Source organism: Natrix helvetica (assembly GCF_964273705.1).
Source record: "Natrix helvetica genome assembly, chromosome: 1".
NCBI lineage: Eukaryota > Metazoa > Chordata > Lepidosauria > Squamata > Natricidae > Natrix > Natrix helvetica.
The window spans coordinates 208,638,008-208,662,838 of NC_138548.1; the positions used below are offsets into that span (position 1 = coordinate 208,638,008).

Genomic DNA, 24,831 nt, shown 5'->3' on the forward strand with positions numbered 1-24,831 from the left:
TTTTTTGCCCTCCAGGGGCTTCAAGGAAATCTCTGGAGGGCAAAAAACGGCCTTAAAAGAAGGCCAAAGTCAGATGGCCAGTGCGCGCATGCATGCTGGAGCTGACAGGGCAACGCCTCGCATGCCCTAACAAATGGCTCCACATGCTACCTGTGGTATGCATGCCATTGGTTTGCCATCATTGTATTGTCTGTTATTAGATTCTGATATTAGGGAGATGTTGTTAAGATTTTTTCCCCCTAATAATATTCTAGTAAAAATATTCTAAAAAATTTTCTATTAAGTATATTTGCAATATAGTATATTTAATTATAGGCTGAAACTAATTCATATAAAAGGATTAAAACTGCAACTGGCCATTTGCCTCTATGGATGAAAATTAGACCCATTTATTTTTTTATGTCACACGGATGATCCCTTTATCCTTCTTTTTTCTGTTATAGGTATATTCATTATTTCAGTGGGCTACTCTCAGGCACGATCAAGATGAACAGCAATACACTTTTTCTGCACCACATTCTGCTCCCAGCCATTCCTACTTTTGAAAGTGGAGGAGGTAAGTGTCACAGGACTGCAAAACAATATCCATAAAATGCTCTTCTTATGTTGTTCCTTTCAGACTTCAAACCAGGCATGCTTATAATCCCAAACTCTAAAAAACATAGCCCAAATCTACATTTTATTTTTATTTATATATCAGATTTAGAGACCACCCATCTCTCTTACAACAACAAATGTTTACTTTCTTCATCCATAGGGATTCCCAAATTTCATAATGCCAGCACCCCTTAAATGAAAAATGAATTTATTCAGCCTGCCACGTGAATAATCTTAAAAGAGCCGAGGTGGTGCAGTGGTTAGGGTGCAGCACTGCAGGCTACTTTAGCTGACTGCAAGCTGCAGTTTGGCAGATCGAATCTCACCAGGCTCAATGTTGATTCATCCTTCCATCCTTCCGAGGTGGGTAAAATGAGGACCCAGATTGTTGGGGGCAATAGGCTGACTCTGAAAACCGCTTAGAGAGGGCTGTAAAGCACTGTGAAGCGGTATATAAGTCTAAGTGCTAAGAGGAGAGATCTCGGGTTGAAACAGAAAAAAAATATGCCCCTTTGTAACAATAGAACTTTTATTATAGATCCTTGAGTTCGGTTCTTTCCACACCCTCAGCAAAGTGTTTTTCTCTTGTCCCTGAGACAGGAGGAAAGTAAATCAGTTTTTAACTTCCTGTCCCAACAGCATGTTTTTACTGAGCTGTTTACTGCAGTGAGACTGGTAAAGTTGATACCTCAAATGAAGATGCGTTACTTTTTGAGCATATATTGGTACGTCTGGCTGTAAAGCAGCAATGCTTTGTGGTGCAACTTTCTGGGATCCTCCCTTTGAACTTAGTGCTCCTGATCCAAGTGCTGGATTTTAGCATAAGAAAAAAGTGAGGAGTGCATATTTCTACTTCCTTTTATATCCAATGATTTTCAGCCCTTAAATGCTAGAACTTAAATTTACTGATTCCGTTTATAATAACAGAATCTTGAAAGCCTGACCATGTTTCTCCTTCCCTCCTTCTTATACGAAAAGGACTCAAGCGTAATAGCAATAGCAATAGAACTTAGACTTATGTACCACTTCACAGTGCTTTTACAACCCTGTCTAAGCAGTTTACAGAGTCAGCATATTGTCCCCCAACAATCTGGATCCTCATTTTACCCACCTCGGAAGGATGGAAGTCAACCTTGAGCCGGTGAGACCCGAACTGCCAAACTGCTGGCAGCCGGTGATCAGCAGAAGTAGCCTGCAGTACTGCACTCTAACCATGGTGTCACCACAGCTCGTAATTCTTAAGAATCATTGGAACATATACAGGTACAGATTCTGTTTGGAATGGAGACACGTGCCTGTCTTTCTCTAGCAAGTATGTGACTTATGAATGAACATCCTTTGTTGCCCCTCAGTTTCTATGATAGAAATTTTCCATTTGCATCATTCTTCTATTTCCTGGAAATGGGTTCCTCTTTTTTGATCCATCTGGCCCATCGTCTCTCTTCTAGGTTATCAACCTTTCCTAAAGATCTACCAATCCATGCAACTGGTCTATACCTCTGGGATCTAGTAAGTATGAGCTGGTGGTGTTCTCTAGATCAAACACCTAAGATGCCTCTGAAGTTACAAGGACATACTGTAGGCTTGTCTTCTTTTAACCTCAATTCCGGCAATCCTTATGCTTTCCTTTGTTCACGCAGTAGCCTCCATGGTGCCAGTGGCACTCAGAAGATCTGTATCACTCTGGAGCCGGCCTTGCTCTTGAAGGGAGACGTCATGGTGAGTGTTGCCAACAGGTCAGGATTTAAGGGCAGAACTAGATTTTATAAGGGATATGATGTTGCCACAAGCCCTTCTTTCTTCCTCCCTTCCTCTCTTTCCCAGAACAGTGCCAAGCCAGATAATGTATCATATGATATCCATGCACAAAGTATGGCCCTGCCAACTTATATGTAACAATGGCGTATAGTATGATGCCCTGTGTTGTAATACACACACCAAGTGAATTGGCTTGCTGCAGGCAGAAGGGATTCTGCAGTAGGCCTCTTGTTCATTTTATAAATTGAGTGGTTTTTATATTGATTTATTTTAAAACCAAGGTATAGCAGCGTAGTTATAATAGTATTATTTCTTTTATTCATTAAACATGAAACTCAGTCAACTGAACATTTAAAAATGTATCACAAACATCATTGACTGGCTCTGATAGTTGATACAGGCTGCTGCCAGGATCCTAGATATTGACTAAGTATCTTCTTAAAATGTATGCTGTTAGGAAGTAGTGCAATCTTTTGCAATTTCAATAACAACAACAACAACAACAACAACAACAATAATAATAATAATAATAATAATAATAATAATAATAATAATAATAATAATAATATCCATGCAGGGAGGAAAAATGGAAAACAGAAGGAATAGAACTGGGAAATGGAAATATAGTGAAAGCATTAGCAAAGGATGATGGTTATAAGTACCTAGGCATATTGGAAGCAGATAACATCTTGAATGGAAAAGTCGAAGAGTCAACACAAAAGGAATATATCAGGAGGGTCCACAAAATATTAAAATCAAAGCTGAATACTGGAAACATAATTAAAGCCATTAATACATGGGCAGTTCCAGTGATACGCTACTCAGCTGGAATCATCAACTGGTCTCTGGCTGAACTGGAAAACTTGGACCGGAAAACACACAAACTTTTGAATATGTACCACGCTTTACATCCACGAAGTGACATCAACAGGTTGTACCTGCCAAGAAAAATAGGGGATAGGGAGCTATTGCAAATCCATCAAACTGTAGAAGAAGAAAAATGAAGTTTGAATGATTATGTGAACCAAAGTACAGAAAAATTGCTGCAGGCTGTGAAAACGGAGAACAGCATAAAAACAACAGAAACAAAGGCAGAATATAAGGAAAAACAGCTGGATGACAGATTAAATAGATGGAAAACCAAAGCTTTGCATGGACAGCACTTAAAAAACATTGAAGGAAAATGTGATGGCAACTTGTCATGGACATGGCTTAAGATGGGAACTATCAAGAAAGAAATAGAAGGTTTAATATTGTTTCACATTTAATATGTGAATGCAGCAAAATTGCACAAACTGATTACAAAGCTAGACATGACTGAGTTGCTAAATTAATCCACTGGTCATTATGTAAAAAATATTATTTACCTGTATCCAGAAAGTCATGGGAACATAAAGTGGAAAAAGTTATCGAAAATGAGAAGGTGAAGATCTTGTGGGACTTTCGAACACAAACGGATCGTCATTTGGAGCACAACATGCCAGACATCACAGTTGTAGAGGGCCGAAGTGTACAGTTTATTGATATCGCTGTTCCTGGAGATGCCAGAGTCGAAGAAAAAGAACTAGAAAAAATCATGAAATATCACGACCTGGCCATCGAAACTACACGGCTATGGATGAAGCATGTAAGAGTGATACCCATTGTCATCGGGGCACTTGGCACCATGTCCAAGAATTTTAGAAGATACATCAACAAATTGCAGCTTCCTGCAATAACACCAGCAGAACTGCAAAAAACTACGCTACTCGGAACATCTCATATTTTAAGAAGGTACTTGGTTGATACCTAGGACGCTGGCAGCAAACCGTATCAACCATTAGCACCAGTCACTGGTTTTGTAATGCATTTTTGAATATTCAGTTGGCTGAATTTCATGTTTAATGAAGAAAGTATATAATAATAATAGTACTAGTAGCAGTAGTAGTAGTAGTAGTAGTAGTAGTAGTAGTAGTATAGTAGTAGTAGTAATAATAATAACAACAACAACAACAGCACAGTCAGCCAGCTGTTCAGTCTGGGTTTGGCATTTTTGTCTTACCTATCAAATCCTTACCGAGGACCTGAGAAAGGCAAATCTGTATGTTTGATGGTATTACAGATATTGTTGCAGGATGGAAGCAGTTCCAAGTAAAGCTGCCTTTCGCAATTGACTGATGGCAAATTTGTCAATGCCTATGATGTTCAAGTGGTGCTCCAGTTGTTTTGGGACTGCACCCAAGGCACCTATTACTATTGGTACTACCCTTGCTTGCCTTTTCCATAGTCATTCTTTTTCTATTTGTAAGTCTTTGTATTTTGTTATTTGTTGTTGTTGTTGTTGTTGTTATTCCAGCGAGCCTAGTACTAGGAACATCATATACTTAATCAGAGAGAGCAATGGAAAATATTGTAAATGGTTTTTTTAAATATTATCCTTGTATTTGTCATTCTGGGAATGAATAGAACATAGATTCATAGTACTGGAAGGGACCTCGGAGGTCTCCTAGTTGAACCCCCTGCTTCTGTCTTGAGACCTTATACTATCCTGGTCAAATGGTTGTCCAGTCTATTTTTGAAAACCTCTAGTAATGGAGCACCCACAACTTTGGGAGGAAAGTTATTCCATAGATTAATTGTTCTCACTGTCACGAAATTTCTCCTTAATTCTCAGTTGAACCTCTCTTTAACACGCTTCTACCCATTACTTCTTATCCTGCCCTCTGGTGTCTCAGAGAATAAATCAATCCCCTCTGTTTGTAACAACCACTCAAATAGTGGAAGGCAGTTATCATGTCTCCCATCCTTCTTTTCGATACACATTCCTAGCTCCCTCAATCAATTGTCAAATGATTTAGCTACCATACCCTTTATCATCTTTCTTCCTCTTCCCTGCATACTTTAGATTAAAAAAATAAAATAAATAAGGTATAATGATTTTTGATAAATATGGTATATGTGCTTAATCCAGGAGTTCACAGAAGCCACTCAGTAGCTAATTTTCAGTATGCCAGATATTGCCTACTGGGCACTGGAATTTCTATTTTAAAAGATTACCTATGTTAGGTGGATCTCAGTTTGAACTTGCTACACATTTCTTGCATACTTAGGCAAGAATGCGCACTTCAGATTACTTCAAAAGTGGATTCAGAGAGTCACATTGTGTACCCTTTCCTTCAAAAATTTAAAACACGTTCATTGGTAAAGATTCCAGGTTGTTTTCATTTTTTAAGTCAACTCACTGGGCATATCTGGAATTTTTCAAATTTATTCTGTGTAGCTGTATATTTTGCCAGAGACACTAAGTTGATTTGGAAGACAGAAAGCACAGCTTGTCACCTGAATACTGTTCTCTATGTCAATTCGCCTCAGTCAACTTGCCATGGTCAACTAACCACGGCCAACTTGCCATGGCCAAATTGGTTTTACTTGAAAGACCTTTTTCAGTGGCTTCCTATCTTGCCAACATTCTTAGCCCGCTGCAAAGAAAAGATTTCACATTAGCCATGGCCCACATGCTGCCTTAATTATTTGTTAAAAATGAGATTTAATGATATCCCTCTGCAAAAATATTGAGTTAATTGCCCATCTCTACTGCCTTTTCTATTCAGCCTGGCATAAGAACTTAATTTTTGTATGCCCTTCCTGCTATAAGTCCTCAAAAGGTTTGTGTGTGTGTGTGTGTGTGTGTGTGTGTGTGTGTGTGTGTGTGTCAGGGGTGGGTTCCTGCCAGTTCTAACCTCTTCTATAGAAGAGGTTCCACAAATCTACAGTGCCGTTTAGAACCGGTTCCAGCTCCCTCCCCCGCCCATCCGCACATCATCAAGATGAAGAGCGAGAGGAGGAATTCTGGGAGTTGAAGTCCACAAGTCTTAAAGCTGTCAAGTTTGCACCCCTAAAGGGTTAGGGGTGCAAGGGTCTTATAACTTGACAGCTTTAAGACTTGCGTGCTTCAAATGTCAGAGTTTCTGAGCCAACATTTTGGTTGCTAAGCAAGAGCGTTGTTAAGTGAGTTTCTCCACATTTTACAAGTTGGCCACGCCCACCCGGTCACATGGCCGGCAAGCCACTCCCACAAAGCAGGCCACACCTACAGAAGAGGTTCTAAAAAAATTTGAAACCCACCACTGGTGTGTGTGTGTGTGTGTGTGTGTTGTATTTGTGCTGATAATTAAATAAAGGGAGACTAGTATAGATCTATTTCAAGCTATTTAGCTCTCATCAGCTAGCCATACCCTTACTGGGATTCGAACTTGGGCTGTATTACATATTAGGCAGATGTATTAGCCACTAAGCCACAGGCTCTCCTCCTTATCAGCTGAGCCAAGGGAAATAGGTATGTATTTGTGTTACAACCCCTGGTATGCCCAAATATGGGAGGGAACTCACTACTCCCCCTTTCTGTCTATCGGCTCACTGCAGGAGATCATCCAGGTAGAAAACCATATTTTTAATGTTGCCTTTTTATATTTGTGTTGTATTTGTGCTGATAAATAAATAAAGGGAGACTAGTATAGATCTATTTCAAGCTAATTAGCTCTCATCAGCTAGCCATATCCTTACTGGGATTCGAACCTGGGCTGTATTACATATTAGGCAGATGTATTAACCACTAAGCCACAGGCTCTCCTCCTTATCAGCTGAGCCAGGGAAATAGGTATGTATTTGCCAATAGACAGAAAGGGGGAGTAGTGAGTATTGCAACACAGCAGCAACCATGAGGTTACCACGCTCGCTGCCTCCTGCACCTCAAAAATAATAAGACCTCCCCGAAAATAAGGCCAAAAGAAAATAAGACCCAGTCTTATTGCCAGGGAAACGTGGTGTGTGTGTGTGCTATCCAATGTACGACCACACTTGAACCCAAAATGTATGTGGCTAAGTGAGAAATTTGTTAAGTGAGTTTTGCCCCATTTTACAACTTTTCTTGACACATTTGTTAAGTGAGTCACTGCAGTTGCTAAATTAGTAACAGGGTTGTTAAGTGAATCTGGATTCCCCATTGACAGAAGGGCAAAAAGTGGATCACATGACCCCGGGACATTGCAACCGTCTTAAACATGAACTAGTTGTTAAGCACGTAAATGTAAATCACATGACTATGGGGTTGCTGCACCGGCCGTAAGTGTGAAGAGCGGTCAAAAGTCACTTTTTTCAGTGCCGTTGTAACTTTGATTGGTCACTAAACGAACTGTTGTAAGTCGAGGACTACCTGTATAGCTTTGCTATATAGAAAAACACAGATGAAATTTTTATGATGTAGACCTTTTTACGCAGTGTATGTTTGTGATCACTGTCTGCAAATAACTATTACTTTTGAATGAGCAGATTCAAGAAAGCCGGACCACATGGCTGGGACAGCTGTGCTCTCTACTAATTCGGTCATCCTTTCCTCTCCAGGTGAAATGCTACCATAAGCATCTGCAGGGGGGAGAGCGAGATGTTGTGTTTCGGGTCCAGTTTCACACTTGTACCATCCACAGCACCCAACTCTGGTTCAGCAAAGACGAGTTGGATGAAGCCTGGAGAGGTGAGCAGAGAGATGGATTTTGGGACAGAGAGGCAAAGAGCCATGCGTGTTCATATGGGGCAAAACGGTTACAGGCACGTAATGCAAAATGCCAGGAGTCAGCGAACACTTTTTCCAATTCGCACCTTTTACTGAAAGGCATAAGCTTTTGGGAGTGGCAGCCCACTCCATCAAATGTACAAAGTGACAAGAGTAAGGAAGGATTTGAATTAGGACGAGGGTGGGGGTAAGAGAAGGGGAAGGGGAAACAGGTTAATGATGCGGGTTACATGCGAGGCAGATTAACAAATATAATATGTTGAAAAAATGGTGTTTGTTGAGACCTTTTGAGATTGCCTGAAACTGTAGTCATCCCAATGGTACAAGGGTCCGTGAGCTCAATTCCTCTTAAAGGATTTGGGTCCCATTCAGTAACGGTTTCCTCTTATCTTCGCTACCGGTTGGAACCGGGAGCGCTCGGGCGCGGCACTTCTGCGCATGCTCAGAGCGTCTGTGATGACTTCTGGGCGGATGGGCAGAGCCTCCCACCACCGCTGCTACGGGTTCACCCGAACCGGGGCAAAGCGGCAGAATACCACCTCTGGCCCCCTTAAAGGAAGCTGGCTACACACATTTGATGAGTCCCAATGAGGGCGAAACTTTTCATATATACTGCCCCCTGGTGGTCAGTACTTTTCATGTGGTGACTTCAGCATCCTCTTGTTCAATAGTGTTGCTAAAGTCTCCCTTTTCCCCAAATGGTCACTGAGGTCCTCAGTAGATTGTCCTAGGTAGTTGAAATGTTCTGATCTTACTTTGACCTTGTTTGGAGTCCTTGTGTTAAACTTACATCCTTCAATTCTTTTGCACAATGTTTGTCCTTCATAGAATCCAGAGGAGTATGGTCAGCAGATGGTGGCATTTATTACATTTGAGAAAACCTTGTAGAGGCTATGTTAGGTTATGTTAGATTGTTATGTTAAGTTATGTTATGTTGGGTTAGGTTAGGGTTAGGTTAGGTTTTATGTTAGGTTGGGTTAGGTTAGGGTTAGGGTTAGGTTAGGTTAGGTTTTATGTTAGGTTGGGTTAGGTTAGGGTTAGGGTTAGGGTTAGGGTTAGGGTTAGGTTTTATGTTAGGTTGGGTTAGGTTAGGGTTAGGGTTAGGTTAGGTTTTATGTTGTTTTGTTACATTGTGTTGGGTTGTATTGGATTGGGCTGGGCTGGGCTGTTATATTTGTATAGCCACCCATCTCACAAGAAAGTGACTGTCACTTGTGAGTATACTTGTTGGCGTCCATGGTGGTGCTATTGGTGTAAATGCAATGGAGGTTTGGGGGTAAAGTAGAAATCTGAGTTTTGAGCAGTGTCTTCTTCCCTGTAAGCACCATGGTCCTTATTACTTGGAGAATCTATTTCGAGTTGTCTGTATTCAAGTACGGCTCTGCCACCCGGTGTCTGAAAAAGTGAAGTTTCATTATCCAGTATGAGCTGTAAATTATTAATAATGCCATTTGAGCAGTTTGAGTTGTGAGCTGTGGGTGACAACTAGTGGTGTTATCTTTTTCTGCTTTAACGGCCTGTCTTTTAATAGGCCCTCCCTGAGAATCAATTTGGCTCTTTTGATTAGTTTATTGATCTTGCTGAGTGGGCGGTTTAGTCTTTGGAAACCTGATTCAATTCCATCAGCTGTCAAGTGATTCAGAAGAAGTGCACTTCTAGCAAAGTCTAGGCCAGTGGTTCTCAACCTTCCCAATGTTGCGACCCTTTAATACAGTTCCTCATGTTGTGGTGACCCCCAACCATAAAATTATTTTCGTTGCTACTTCGTAACTATAATTTTGCTACTGTTATATGTAATTATATATTGTGAAATATTTATTTCTAATTACAAATAAATGAAATTTTGTCTTGAAGCATGATGCAGCATGGGTAACAGTCTTAATATAACAACAGTAAACTATATTGCTACATTTTGCGACAGTATGCGCAATGTGAAATGGCAGAGCATTGTTCGGCGCATCCAACTCGTTGCACAGTTGCACAAAATGTGGTGAAACTCACTTAACGATGCTCTTGCTTAGCAACCAAAATTTTGGGTTCAATTGTGGTCATAAGTTCTCTTTCTTTTTCTTTCTTTCTTTTTTTCTTTCATCTCTCTCTCCCACTTTCTTTTTCTTTCTTTGGAGCCCCCCAGGGAAAAACGCCGAGGGGGGTGGCTTTTTAACCAGGCGGCTGTCAGAGAGAAGAGGGCAGCGTGCGCCCGTGTCTTAGGCGACACCTGTGAAAGGGTCGTTTGGCCCCCAAAGGGGTCGCGACCCATAGGTTGAGAACCGCTGGTCTAGGCTATAGGTAATAATGTTTTCTGGGTAGAAACTGGAAGCATGTAAGATTTGCATGGTGATTTGTAGGTTACATGTATAAGGTGGCAGTTATATGTCCATTGTGTATGACATCAAGATAGAATAGAATGGGACTTCCGGTTCCGGTTCCGGCGGCTACGGCGACAGGCAAGCCTTTGCCTGCTCCCGCTCTCCCGGTGGGCTTCCCCCGCTTCTGGGGGGGCACAGGATGCCCCGGAGAGGTGTCCTGCCGAGGGAACGGCTCGCGGAGGGTCCTGGCGTCGGCGGCGGCTGGCGGGGGCTTCTCCGCTTCGTTCTAGGCACCGGGGAGCAGTCTCGGAGGGTGCCCGTGTGCGCGCGCCTCGCCCCATGCCGATCGGAGAACGCGCTATTGAACGAAGCAGCGGCAATGTGGTGAGAGGCTTCCCTTCTCCATTCCCTCTATTTTGAATTTATGGACCTTTCAGCATTTTTTTTAAAAAAAAAGTTAAACTTTCGGACTTTTGCTAGAGGTGCGGCTAGAGGGAGGGGGATTTCCCCCCCTCCCTTGGACAAGCGGCTCGAGAAGATTTTGCTTTCGCCCTCAGGGGAAGGAGGAGGGGGGAGAGCCAACTAATGATGCCTCACCCTCATAAAAGTGACTTTCATTGGACTTAGTTCCAGAACCTATGGGTGAACTGAGAACTTTTTGAACTTTTAAAACTTTATTATGCCTCTGAGCCCAAAGCTGGCAGGGCAAGATGGCACACTTCCGTTGTCTTCATGAACTGTGAAACCTGACTCCACCTTTAAAATTCAGGCTTCCGGTCTTTGTCTCCGAGTCACCCAGAGGAATCTCTTGTGGATTGTTCTTTTCTGAACTCTTTGGGGAAAAAATTTTCATCTATTGCTAGACTGACTAAAGAAATCCCCATCTGTTTGGATCCTCTGCCTTCTGGACTCGCCTGCCTGCTCTACTTCTCCAGCTGCCCAGTCTCTATTTTGACTGATTTCCTTGCTTTAAAAACCATGTCTCCAAAAAGACCACCTCCTGGAAAGCCTGGATTTGCTACTTCTGCCCCAACGTCTGCAACGTCTAGCCCAGCTACACAGTCAAAGATAACAGAACTGATGCAACCCAAGACTACAGAGATAGACTTTCAACAAATGCTTCAACAAATTCTACAGGGCCAGGAGGAAATTAAGAAACAGTTAAGGGAAATGAAAGATGAAATTAAACAGAACCAAGCCCAAATCTTTAAGAACTCACAGAGACTGGACCTTGTGGAGGGTGGGGTGGCGGAGGCGAGGGGGGGGGGTAGAGGCTTTACAGAAGGGGAACAAAGAACTTGACATCCAACAAATGAAAATAGAGTTTGAGAGAATGTCCTTTTATCTTAGATTTCAAAATGTAATAGAAGCAGATGGGGAAAACATAAGGGACATTATGACTAATATTTTAGCTGAATACATACACAAAGATAAACAGCAGATGGAATGGGAGATAGACCTAGCTTATAGAGTGAATTCAGCATATGCCAGAACACATAACGTACCCAGGGAGGTTCACATTAAATTCCTTAGGAAAACCACAAGAGATGAAATTCTGGGTGTGCAAAGGGGGCAAACATTGACATACTGCGACAGGGAGATAACCATTCTAAAGCAGATTCCCAAAAAAATTAGGGAAAAAAGGAAAAATTATTCGCAATTGGCGAATAAATTATACCAGAAGGGGGTGTGGTTTAGATGGTTGATGCCTGAAGGTATGCTGATATTCTGGGAGGAGACAAGAATCAGAATTAATACACCCATAGAGGCACAGGCCTTTATGGAAAAAAATAAAGCCAACCTAGAAAAAACAGAAGACACCACAACGGTCATACAGGACACGGGAGGGGCCGGAGCTCTGCCAGCGGGGGGTGAAGGGTCAACACCAAGAAAGCTCAGATCACAAAAATAAATAAGAAAATCACAATGTTATAAACAGACCGAAAGTAAAAATGAATTTATAACTAGACTATATATTATAATTATATAGATTGATTGAAAATTATTCTTTCTAGAATTAAGATGCTGACTTTTTATGATTATGTATTAAGATTTGATATTTTGATGTAACCTAGGAGTTTGGAGGGAGGGGGCGTCTGCCACATTTGCAACTGCCAAAATTTGTAATTCCACCTACCCTTTTCCACATAAATGTTTTTAAAAAAACCAATAAAACTTTTTGAAAAAAAAAAAAGATAGAATAGAATAACAGAGTTGGAAGGGACCTTGGAGGTCCTCTAGTCCAACCCCCTGCTCAGGCAGATAAGATCCTCAATCAAATAAGAATCCAAAGCTAGAGATGGTTTCTAAGCCTAAGAGCAGGAAATTCTGTACCATTTCAGACAAATGGCTATCCAACATCTTCTTAAAGACTTCCAGCGTTGGGGCATTCACAACTTCTGGAGGCAAGCTGTTCCCCTGATTAATTGTTCTAACTGTCAGGAAATTTCTCCTCAGTTCTAGGTTGCTTCTCTCCTTGATTAGTTTTCATCCATTGCTTCTTACCCTGCCCTCAGGAGCTTTGGAGAAGTTGACTCCCTCTTCTTTTTGGCAACTTTGTGGTAATAAACGTATTCTATACACAGGGGGAAGGTGAGGTACATGGGGGCTTGGAGGTCAAAATCATGATAGAATTTGATGAGAAATTCTTTGGGTCCAAATCATGAAAAGGTTATTAGTAAATCTCAAATAAAGGAAGGAGGTAAGACATGAGAAAGTGTTGCTCTAGATCAGCTGGAAATATATTGACATATGGAGTAGTTTTCTGTGTGCCCATGGCTGCTGCACTCATTTGGAAGCTGTGCTACTCATTTGCATTGTCAAAGGTGAAGTAGTTATGGGTGAGTACAAAGTAACTTAGTCTGTTGGCAAGGCATGTTCTTTGGCATAGTGATGATGTCCAGGATGGCTTGAAGTCCCATGTTTGTTGGAGATCTATCAGCATACATGGTGGCTAAAATGACGCTGTTTTGCTGGCCATCCATGATATCCAGTCTTTTTAGGGAATCTGTGGGATCTCTTATGTAGCCGGTAGTGCTAGTGGTATAAAGTCTGAACACAAAGTCCATGAAACCTGATTTTCCAGTTGTGATCTTTCTAATGCTTCAAGCAATGGGATGGCTTAGTTTACTTGGGTTGTGTATTTTGGCAAGTAGGTAGAAAATGCCTAATCAGGACTCTTGCGGTGTCTCCATGTAAAAACAATGTTTGTTCTTAGGAAATCTTTTATCAAGTTGCATAATATTTCTGCTATGTTATTGTAAGAAGTGAGTTGATATAATGTGGTGTTGGAGAGTTGCTTCTTGGTTTCCTTGATGTAATCCACCTTATTCACAATGACAACAGCTGCTTTGTTAGCTTGCGTGATTATTATGCCATTGTTATTCTTGAGGTCTTAATGGCATCTGGTTCTGGATTGCTAGAATGGTTCCCTAAGGGGAATTTTTAATTGGTGGTAATGGCTTTAGCTTGTTGGCAGAACCATTCAGTTAGACATCCAATTCAGGATTGCATCCATCTGGGAGCATTGATGCAGCTTTTAAAATGCATATGCAATTTGGTGTGATTTATAGTTGTATCTTATCCCAGGATGTGTTGTTTTCATGATGGTTGTGTTTTGTTTCTTCTCTTGAAAATATTCCTGGAGTCACGTGGCCAAAAAGTGTTCTATGGTCCCCACAGTGTTGTATATTTTGTGTGAGTTTCGTGTGATTCATTCTTTGGAATTATCCTCTTATTAGACAAATGCATTATTGCATTTATTATCATAATAAAGAATTATAAATTAAGTCTCTATGGAAATGGGACATATAAGGAAAGCGAACACTTTGGCTAAACACAGTTCAGGCCAAATGTACCAAACTATTTCTCTTTTCTTCCTCCCTCCGTAGATGAAAGATTTCCCTTTGAAGCAAGTGTGGAATTTATCTTCTCTTCTAGTCCAGAGAAAATTAAAGGTGAGTGAACAGCAGTTAAAGAGCAATGGATGTAGTTCAATGAAAAGCAACCCTTTGAGTCCTAAAGAAGACAGAAAATGGACACATCCATTTTTCTTTTTTTTTAAAGAATTTTTAAAAAGTTTTTGAATAAACACAAACAGACAAAACACACACACACACAAAAACCACAAAACCATCTTCCATTACAAATTGTAGAAAGTGTGTCGTTTGCTTACAAAAACTTCCATGCATCCCTTCCACAGTCATCACCTACAATTCATATCAAATCAGATATTTTAAATCATATATATGTTACTGTGAAAGACAGAAATCTGGTGAATGTCCGAAATATTTGCTAAATACCCTTATTTATGACTTACACTAAATACTTACCCCTAACCCTAACCCTAACCCTAACCCTAACCCTAATCCTAACCCTACGTATTTGGTATGTGTTGACATTCACCGGTGAAAGTCGACATTCACCAATTTCTGTCTTTCACAGTAGTATATATATATATATATATATATATATGTGTGTGTGTGTGTGTGTGTGTGTGTGTGTGTGTGTGTGTATGTGTGTATGTATGTATGTATATATATATATATATATATATATATATATATATATATATATATATATATATATATATATATATATTACTATCATCATACCTCAACCTTCATTTGACTATAATTGTTTTTATGTCCTTTTATATAAAATATTCCAAATTTAAAGCAAAACCACATAATGGCATTCCATTAGCTCTTCCCAATATCATCCAGTAACATTACATCTTTATAACATGTTAATATAAAAATTGGTTATATTTAATAACAGAGTTTCTAAACCTCCTTTCTTAGTCACCTTTTGCGATTTATATCAAATTCCCTCTTATCAAACCAATATATATATATATATATATATATATATATATATATATATATATATATATATATATATATATATGCGCATTATTATCATTATCAATCAATTATTTAACTGTATCCATTATCACTTCATTTTATACATAATGCTCTAGATTTAACTAAATTTGACAGTTTTTTATTATAAGCTTTCACTACATTAACCTATGTCTTTCCAGTAATAGTGTAGTCTTATGTCTCTTGCCATTTGTGGCATTAGTATTCTGGTTATTTCCTTAGTAAGTTTTGTATGGACTTCTCTTCGCAACTTATTGCTTATTGCATATCTTGTATAAGCTCGAAATCCTCCATCTGCTTCTTCGATCAGCTTATCTTTGGTAATCACTAGTGCTTCTGACAAAATTTCTCTCCTTAGTTCCATCAATCCTTCTCTCTTTTCTTCTTCTATACTTTGAGATCTGGGGTAGAGCTCCAGTCCATCTATCTCCCCTTTCCATATTCCACTCTTTCCATTTCCAACCACGCTCAGTTCACTGTCAGTATCAACAATTTTCCTGTCTCTTTGTTTATTTTTTCCTTCAGTTTTTAGAGCTCTGACCTCCACTTTCTTCATTTGATGAAGATCCTCAATTTTTCCATCAAATTTTGCTGTTCTAGGATCTATGTTCTCCAATCTCTTCTCAATTCTCTCTGTTACTTCTAATAATTTTTGAATTTCAAACATAATCTTTTGCAATGTTAAGGTTTCTTTTTTCATGTTGCACCATTCTTCCAACTTGTAAACACTGCCAGTCTGGCATTCAAAACTTTTTATTAAATTTAAAGCAAGTTCATTTATAATCTTTCAAGACAAGGCTTTGTTTTCACTCCACTCCGGCTGCCAATGAAGCTCCCGAAAAGCACCTGTATAAACAACCCATGCTCTTCTCACTATCACTCTCTGTAAACAAGCTGAGGAACCTTGAAATGCAAAATCAAATGATCAAAGAGAAAAAAGAATAAATATTTCCAAGCTTTCCAAGCCTCCAGCCTCCAATTGGCAGTGTTACTTCCTTTCCCTCTGTTATTACACCTCTTTATATTCCTTTTATATCTTCTTTATATTCCAGGCTTAAAGAAAACAAAATTCTTAAATGGAGCAAAAAAAAACCCATCCAATCCAGCATTATAAAAATAAGGAAAAAGATTTTAATCCATAGGTATAAAAAAAGAATATAAAAAGTAGTAGAAGAAAAACTAATCCATTCAATTTAAAGAATAGGAAACATTTGCAAAAGTTCCATCTGTAAAAGAAAATTAAAAAAAAGGATAACACACTGTCTAATGTAGCTTAATTTCACTGCCTTTTCTCTTCTGTTTTCAAATTTAATTTAGCTTTAATTTTTTTTGGGGGTAGTCTCTTTTATAATAATATTTCTGCACCAGATGGACACACTTTCTCTTTCCGTTTTCCTCCCATTCCGGAGCTGTCCCAACTTCAGCAGCTTCAATGGCAGCGCTTCTGTCACAGGCAAAAAGAGATTCTCCTGGATCAATCAGGGACTTTGCCGTGTTCCCGAGATCAGCAGGATATACTCTTCCCTATCACCGTCTCTTAGGGACGGTTTAGGTCCAAAAGGACCATCCAGCGCCAAAAGTATCGACTGCGATCTTGGAGCTCCAAGATCACACGTCGTGTCGTTGCGACATCAGCTCCTCCTGCGACACATCCATTTTTCTTGAAGTAAAGCAAGGTCACATCTATGTGGAAGGCTGCTGATTGGAGACAGCGTATAAATATGGAGTAGAAACGCAAATAGATAAATATGATGGAGGCATGGAATTAATCAAAAACAGCACTCCAGATGATAAGAATTGTCAACCTTCATTTGGCCTGGAACTCCTGTAGTTGTAATAAAACATCTGGAGGGCACCAGTTTTGGGGGAAGGTCATCTGAGAGTAAGACCAGCCCACTGAATGCATCACCAATCATTTATCACAGCCCAATAGAGTCACGTTAAGCTTCTCCCTTTTGGACTCCAGCCTGCAGGAGATGCAGAAATGCAGCTATTGGCCTGGAAATTCTATTGATCTCTCTGCAGAGAAAGTGCCTTGGGATCTATTTATTTTTGTAGGTATTTGTTCAATGTTTAACCTTTCTTTCAGGAGTTCAAGACTTAGCAGAGGAGATAAGGCGGCTTTCTGTTTGCTTAGACTCTTAATTCTTATCGCACCAGCTATGGCTCTTTTGGCAGCAGAGAGAGCATCGGCTGCCAGCCGCCTTTCCTGCTGCATGTTTTCTCAATTGAAATTATGGTCAGGGTAGTATATATTCTGTGATTGTGACAAAGAGTTGAGAAGGCAGCAGGAAATGGAAAGAAGAAGAGATGCAGCCAACCACAATCTAGAAGGTTTTGTTCTTGCAGAATGAAAAACAATAAAATTCTATTTTTGGTTGGTCTCTTTGGCTTAGAGGCTAAATTTTAATATCACAATGTTTATTTTTTCATCCTCCCCTCCCAAATAAACACACGAATAGGACAGAGAGGCCTCAGGGAGACAAATAACTCACATTTACTCTTAACCCCCTTTTGAAAGGACATTCTCCTATTTCATTCTTCAAATAACTCCAACCCATGAAAAAGAAAATAGACATTTTCCACTAGGCTTTCTCCTGATAATGTCCTTGTGTCATCTCCCAGTGTCTTTCAGCAGCTCAAGGAACTGGGCAATAAGATTTCCTATCTCTGTTTTGTAGCATCTTTTTATAATAATTTTCTGAAGGCAATTTAATTGTTGCATTGCTAAAGATCACTATGTCTTACAGACCTGAGGTTTTCGTTTGAAAGTATTTAGTATATTCTTAGATCAGTATGTCTATATTTACTAAGAGAATTGTGAGAGTTACAGAATTTGCTTTCTTATTTTTGTCCCGGTGCATATCCATTCTCTGAAAAAGAGATAAACATGTCCACAGTTTAAGTAGTTGACCAATTTTGCCCAGATTTTAACATTGTCATCAGAAGAATGGAATGGAATGGAATAGAGTAGAGTAGAGTAGAGTAGAGTAGAGTAGAATAGAATAGAATAGAATAGAATAGAAGAATAGAATAGAATAGAATAGAATTCTTTATTGGCCAAGTGTGATTGGCCACACAAAGAATTTGTCTCTGGTGCGTAAGTTCTCAGTGTACATACAAGCAACCAGTGATAAATCGTGATCATAATCATAAAATGCATTCATCATAAATCAAAAGATACAACACTTAGCGATAGTCTTAGGATACTGAATAAGCAATCAACATAAATCACACTAGGATACTATATAAAACAATTAATATAAATCGTAAGATACAAGCAACAAAGTTATTGTCATAAGACGGTAAAAAAACAGGTAATAGGAAAGACCAGAGGAGTAATAATAATACAGCCTTAGTAGGTAGATTGACAGTGTTGTGGGAATTAGTTGTTTATCAGGAGAACATCTTGGCTTTTTGCAACCATTCAATTGCAGAAGAGAAAGCAGAGGTGTGCCCTGGGACATGTCACTTGCATGAGAACTTGGTGACATGATGTATCCTTCCCCAAATTTTAGCTTGGTATTGGCAAGCGTGAGCAAAAGCATCCCAAAAACGTTGGCTGCATTTTACGTGGATCAACAATATGCTGCAGCAAGCAATTAAAACGGCAGCCATGTTTAGTGTTGAAAACAGTGGCTGCTGTTGGCACTTAGTTTTGCTGGGCAAGTGGTAGAGCTTTTAGAGAACTCAGGTGGATGATGCCAGTCGCTAACACTGAGAGCAGGGGTGTCCAAACTTGGGAACTTTAAGACTTGTGGACTTCAACTCCCAGAATTCCCCAGCCAGCAGAGGTGGCTGGGGAATTCTGGGAGTTGAAATCCACAAGTCTTAAAGTTCCCAAGTTTGGACACCCCTGCTGTAGAGTAACCTGCATCAGACAAAAAAAATTACCCAGCTAGTCTTTCCACATGTATATCACAGAAGTGAGTACACCCCCCTCCCATTTTGTAAATATTTAAGTCTGTCTTGCCAGCAGTTTAGACATTAATGGCTGTGTGTTGTGTTATTTTGAGGGGACAGCACATTTACGCTGTTATACACGCTGTACACTCACTACTTTAAATTGCAGCCAAGTGTCATTTCTTCAGTGTTGTCACATGAAAAGATATACTTAAATATTTACAAAAAGTGAGTATACTCACTTCTGTGATATACGGTATGCATAAAATGGTGACACACAACAAACATTTTCCTTCTTTGCTGTGAAAAATGGAACTCCGTTGTTTAATTTAAGATACGAGAGGCAGACTGCTTGTTGATCTTCTTGGGGCCACCTTGTCTTTTTTTTTTCCCTCACAGGCCGAGAAACCTATAGAAACAATGCTGATGTTGCCATAGATTACAGTATCTCTGATCCTATAGTCCGCTGGGATTCCTACGAGAACTTCAACCTGCAGTATGAGGACAGCCTGGAAGGTATAAAAGGTCCCAGGGAACTCCAGAATACTTAGAACTCCAAGGTTACATCATGACTGGCTAGGCTTCTGTTCTGCATCTACGCAAGGGAGCAAATCAGGCAGAATTCAGCATCCGGAGGAGTTCTGCTTCAGACCAAACAATTGTTATGAAACTAGTTTGTAGAGGGTGAATAGAGTGGGGCTTAATAGAGTCCTAGGCAGTGGTGAAATTCAATTTTTTTTACTACTGGTTCTGTGGGCGTGGCTTGGTAGGCGTGGTGTGGCTTGGTGGGCGTGGCAGGGGAAGGATACTGCAAAATCTCCATTCCCACCCCATTCCAGGAGAATGATACTGCAAAATCTCCATTCCCACCCCACTCTGGGGCCAGCTAGAGGTGGCATTTGCCGGTTCTTCAAACTACTCAAAATTTCCACTACTGGTTCTCTAGAACCTGTCAGAACCTGCTGGATTTCACCCCTGGTCCTACGGCTTGTTTTTACTCCATTCTACAGTAGAAGCAGCAATTTATATTAAGGCATTGGATAGGTGTCTATTTGCCTAATGCAGTGATGCAAAATATGACTTATAGACCATCAATGGCCTGTAGAGGTTCACTGCAGCCTCCGTTTTCTGCCCAAGCCTGCTTGCCATCTTAGTTCCTTCTAGTATTTCCTGCCAGTCAGCTGGTTCACAAAAAATGGATCGATAGTTGAAACCCAAAAAAAGAGTTATGTTGAAAAGAATCTCTGACCAGCAGATTTCGGCTATGAGTTGTTGATAGAGGTTACGTAAGATAACTCAAGCAGTACAATAATTTGGGACTAATTTGAGGGGTACTGTTGCAGAAAATGACAGGCTTTAGACTTCTCAGGATACAGGAAAAGTTTATTTGGCAGCCAGGTTCAGAAACGTTAGCCCATGGCTAACATTGCAAATTCTGAACAATCTTTATTATTGATGCATGCATTCTTATACATTCTCAAAGACTGTGTAACACGGAAACACTTTACTCATTTCTTATTGGTTACCTTGAGGAAAAAGCCTTATAAGGAGATGGGGGTCTTACTTCTCCTTTTATTACAGGTATGGACTACATGCCATTAACGAACTTTAATTGAACCTTGTGGTTTTGGACTTTTGACATAGGGACATTTACTGGAACATGTTGTGGTTGAAGGCTGATGACATTTCCCTGTCCCTTTAAGCAAGCTTCTAGCTGTTCCTTTTATGCCACGTCTTCATTCTTATATTTTAATCCATATTTTATTCTACTTTAGTACCAATTTTAATTTTAAAAAATCTTTAAAGTTGAAGACTATACAAATGCAACTTTTTGGTGCCTTTTTTCCCCACAAGGCAATTTAGACTTGTCTTGGGTTTTTTTTTTTTTCTTGAAAATGTTTCGCTTCTCCTCAACAAAGCTTTTTCAGTTCTAGTCATTATATGATGTGACAATGGGAACTCCTAGGTAAAAAGATAAGGGGTATATTTAAATGACAGATCCCTGCCATTTTGGAATGCTTATTTAATTGTCTGTAAAAAGTTTGGGAAATATTGGCATAGTGTGTACAAATTGCAGAACTGAGCAAATCTTTGGTACATAATGTTGGTTACCGTGGCCCATAAAAAGTATGTTTGTTTATAGTAGTATTAAAGTGTGGTCCTAGGACCTGGGACATCCCCCAAGAGCCTCTCACGTGTCTACAAAGACAAAATTATTTTTCCGCTTATGTTAAGAAATAATCTTTATATTAAAAAATGGCTCTGTGTATGTGTGTATGTTCCAGCATAACTCTGGAACACTTTCAGCAATTTCAACCAAACTTGGTACATAGATTACTTAACATCTGGAAACAAATACTATGGGGGATAAGACACTCCTAACACCCCTCAGTGTGTGTGTTCCGTTAAGAGCCCTTGTGCCTTAAAGCAGCTTCTACCGTAGTGCCTTAAAATGGCTTCCACTGTACAGCGCTTGGAGTTGTCATGGTAGTGGCTCCCTCTTGTAAGGGGGAAAATCCAACATTAGAAATTGCAGCGACGTTCATGGAAGGAGGGTTGGGATAAATAAATACCTGTCAGGCTATCAGCTAGTACCATATAAAAATCCCATCAAACAATCTTGACAAGCGATAGCGGTAATTTTCATTTTTAATGCGCTAAATGTTGAGAAATATAACCCATGCAAACAAAAGCTTTTTGGAGTGGTCTGCCATAATTTTTTAAAGTGGGAAGGGGTCTTGAGAGAGAAAAGTGTAAAAAAAAGCCACCAATTTAGTAGAGGCTGTATGTGCATTCTACTCTGCCTTGAAACATGGGTAAAGTTAGCGCTTTATTTTGCCTAGGTGAAATGGCTTTTAAGCCAATTTAGGCTGTTGGATATTAGCTCCCATAGCTATGGTCAGTAAGTTGTGCCACAGTTGTGCAAGTTTTTGCTGTGTCATAGCAGGTTTGTGCTATGCCTCAACCATTCATCACAACAGAACTAAGTTGGTCTCATTTCCTTCTCTCTTAATTCTTAAAAGAGTTTGAGTCCAGCTCATTCTGGATACAGAGATGAAAACATCTCTTCCTACATGCATGCATATAAAAATTGGTGGTTGTTTTTTTGTTTTTTTGTTTTTTGTTTTGTTCCTGGGAGCTGTAATCCCACCAGCCTATCTCCCCCCCCCCCCAGCCATCACCACCGCCCATTACAAGTTTCCTTCCAAGGTCCACTTAAAGTAAACTTGTTAAGAACCAAAACAAATAGAATACCAATGGGCGTCATTAAATGGCAATTTAAGCGCTGTGGTGTGCTTGCGTCAGATCCCAGAAAATTCCAGCCGGATGGCCTCAAACTTCCTCCCTCCGCCTTCCCAGCAAGAACCGGTGTGTGGAGAACGGAGCCGTGTTTCAGAAATGTGATTTTTGTAGCTAGAGAATGCCATGCATTTGGGGGGGATGAAGCCTAAGTGACTTAAATTAATGGGAAGTTGAATAAGGGCTTCTTAAGCCTGCTTCCTGTTTGAATCTATCAAAGAAAATGCATCTCTGGATAAGCAGAAGTGGACTATTGCCCTCTGCTGGGCTAAAATATTTAAATTTAAGTAGTACTATAGGTACTGGTAATCCTTGGCTTACAACCATAATCAAGCCCAGCATTTCTGTTGCTAAGTGAGACATTTGCTGAGTGAATTTTGCCCTATTTTACAACCTTTCTTGCCACAGTTGTTAAGTGAATCACTTCAGAGGTTCAATTAGTGACAGGGTTGTTAAGTGAATCTGGCTTGCCCATGGTCTTTGCTGGTCAGAAGGTTGCAGTACATGATCCCAGGACAGCGTCATAAATAAGAGTCAGTCGCCAAGCTCCTGAATTTTGATCATGTGACCATCAGGATGCTGCAATGGTCATAAGTGTGAAAAACGGTCACAAGTCTCTTTTTTCAGTGTCGTTGTAACTTTGAACGGTCACTAAATGAACTGTTGTAAGTCGAGACTACTCGCATTGAATTAGAGGTGAAATTCATTGGAAAATCCCTAGAGTACTTAAGTGAAATAGATTGACTTGATTGCGAATTTAGAAACAAAAACATTTGGTACCTAACAGTAATACATTTTATTACTCATTTTATAGTAGTCACTTTATGATCATTTCTTGCACTTACGACCTTTGCAGGTCTATAAAGCAAAGAAAAGTTGAAGTAAGATCCTCGGCATGACTGCAATTTCATTTAACGACCGCTTCACCTAACGACCGAGTTGCTGCTCATTTCAGTACAAGAAGTCCTTGACTTACAAGCATTTGTTTAATGACCACTCATTGTTACAGTGGCAGTAAAAAAAATGACTTATGGACCAGTCCTTGCACTTATGAATATTGCAGCATTTCCCACAATCAAATGATCAAAATTTGGGTGCTTAGTTATCAGCATGTATTTACAATAGTTGCACCATCCTGGGGTCATGCGATCACCATTTGCAACCTTTCCAGCCGGCTTCTGGGAAGAGCAGAATGTTTCGGATAAGCAAAATCAATGGAGGAAGTCAGATTTTCTTTTTCTTTTTAAAAAAAATTTTTAAACATAAAAAAAACCAACATAAAAAATTCTCATCCATTACGTACAGCATGTCGTTTGGTTACAAGCTTTGTGCATCCATACTTTGAATTACCTATACAATCACGAATTTTTCATCTAATATGAATAGGTACCTTACTTTCATTTTGCATCATACGTTCAATTACAATTTAATTTTCTTAATGCCTGTGTGATTCACTTAACAATTGCAGTGATTTCCTTAACAAATCGTGGGGAAAAAGTCATAAAATCAGTACGATTCTCTTAATAACTTCCTTGCTTAACAGTGAAAATGCTCTTCCCAATTGTGGTGGCACAGTGGTTAGAATCCATTATTACAGGCTAATTCTGCTGACTGCCAACAGTTTGATTCTGACCAGCTAAAGGTTGAGTCAGCCTTTCCAAGCTTAGTAAAATGGGGATTCAGATTGTTGGGGACAATAGCCTGACTCTATAAACCGCTTAAAGAAGGCTATAAATTACTGTGAAGCGGTATATAAGTCTAAGTGCTATGCTAGAAGCTGAGGACTAACAGCATATGAGTTTATTTGTAAACTATATAACTTTAGTTATATCTATTTCGTGCTTTATAATCCATCCTCAAACAACAAAAACGAACCAGATTAGATATTGTTCCAAAGAGTCCAAACATGAATCATTTTCACATCATTCTGGCCCAATTGTTTGCAAGGAGTGCACTGCATCGATCGCTCTGACATTCTTCTTGTTTCCTCCTGCTAGCAAAACCCACAAAGATTGCTGTCGTGGTTTATTTACTGCAGATCCTGTCTTGCTGGTTTCAAATGAGCTCGGGATCAGAAGCCAAGAACAAACACCGCTTCTGATTCTGACCTATTTGGAAAAAGTCAGAACCCCAAAACAGAAATTTAGAGGATATTTTTCGCTGCAAATATTCAAAAAGTTAGCATCTAAACCTTTGAACGTATGAGCTGCTCAGTGTGGAAATTCAAGACCGCATCTAGGCTGCTGTGATACACCAGCGGCCAGCAGAGCTGGCAGCAGGTTCGGACAGCAAGGAGGTTGGGGAGGAACATGGACCAGTCCTGGAGTCTGGGGAAGGCTCTGATGGGGGCTCTGTGTCGGAGGCAGAGAGGGGGCCAGAGCCGTGTGCCAGTTATCAGCTGCCTTCAGAGTCAGACATCAGTGAGGCAGAAGAACAGCTGGAGCCTGTTCCCAGTGTGTGCATGCGCAGAGTTGCCAGATGAAAGGAACCTTTAAAGAACAGGGCTTGATTTGGGAGTAAGGCCACAGGTGGA

At 40.0% G+C, this 24,831-nt stretch overlaps 1 protein-coding gene across 5 annotated transcripts in view; it reads left to right on the forward strand.

Moving 5' to 3' along the window:
- TNS2 (tensin 2) overlaps positions 1–24,831 on the forward strand; it is a 166,345-nt gene that overhangs the window by 117,128 nt on the left and 24,386 nt on the right. For all 5 annotated transcript variants that reach the window (XM_081934417.1, XM_081934415.1, XM_081934414.1 and 2 more), the window contains 6 exons: positions 444–556; positions 2,046–2,106; positions 2,238–2,316; positions 7,735–7,864; positions 14,103–14,168; positions 19,398–19,514. In XM_081934417.1, the coding sequence (XP_081790543.1) occupies positions 444–556; positions 2,046–2,106; positions 2,238–2,316; positions 7,735–7,864; positions 14,103–14,168; positions 19,398–19,514 (566 nt within the window). The remainder of the gene's footprint in view (positions 1–443; positions 557–2,045; positions 2,107–2,237; positions 2,317–7,734; positions 7,865–14,102; positions 14,169–19,397; positions 19,515–24,831) is intronic.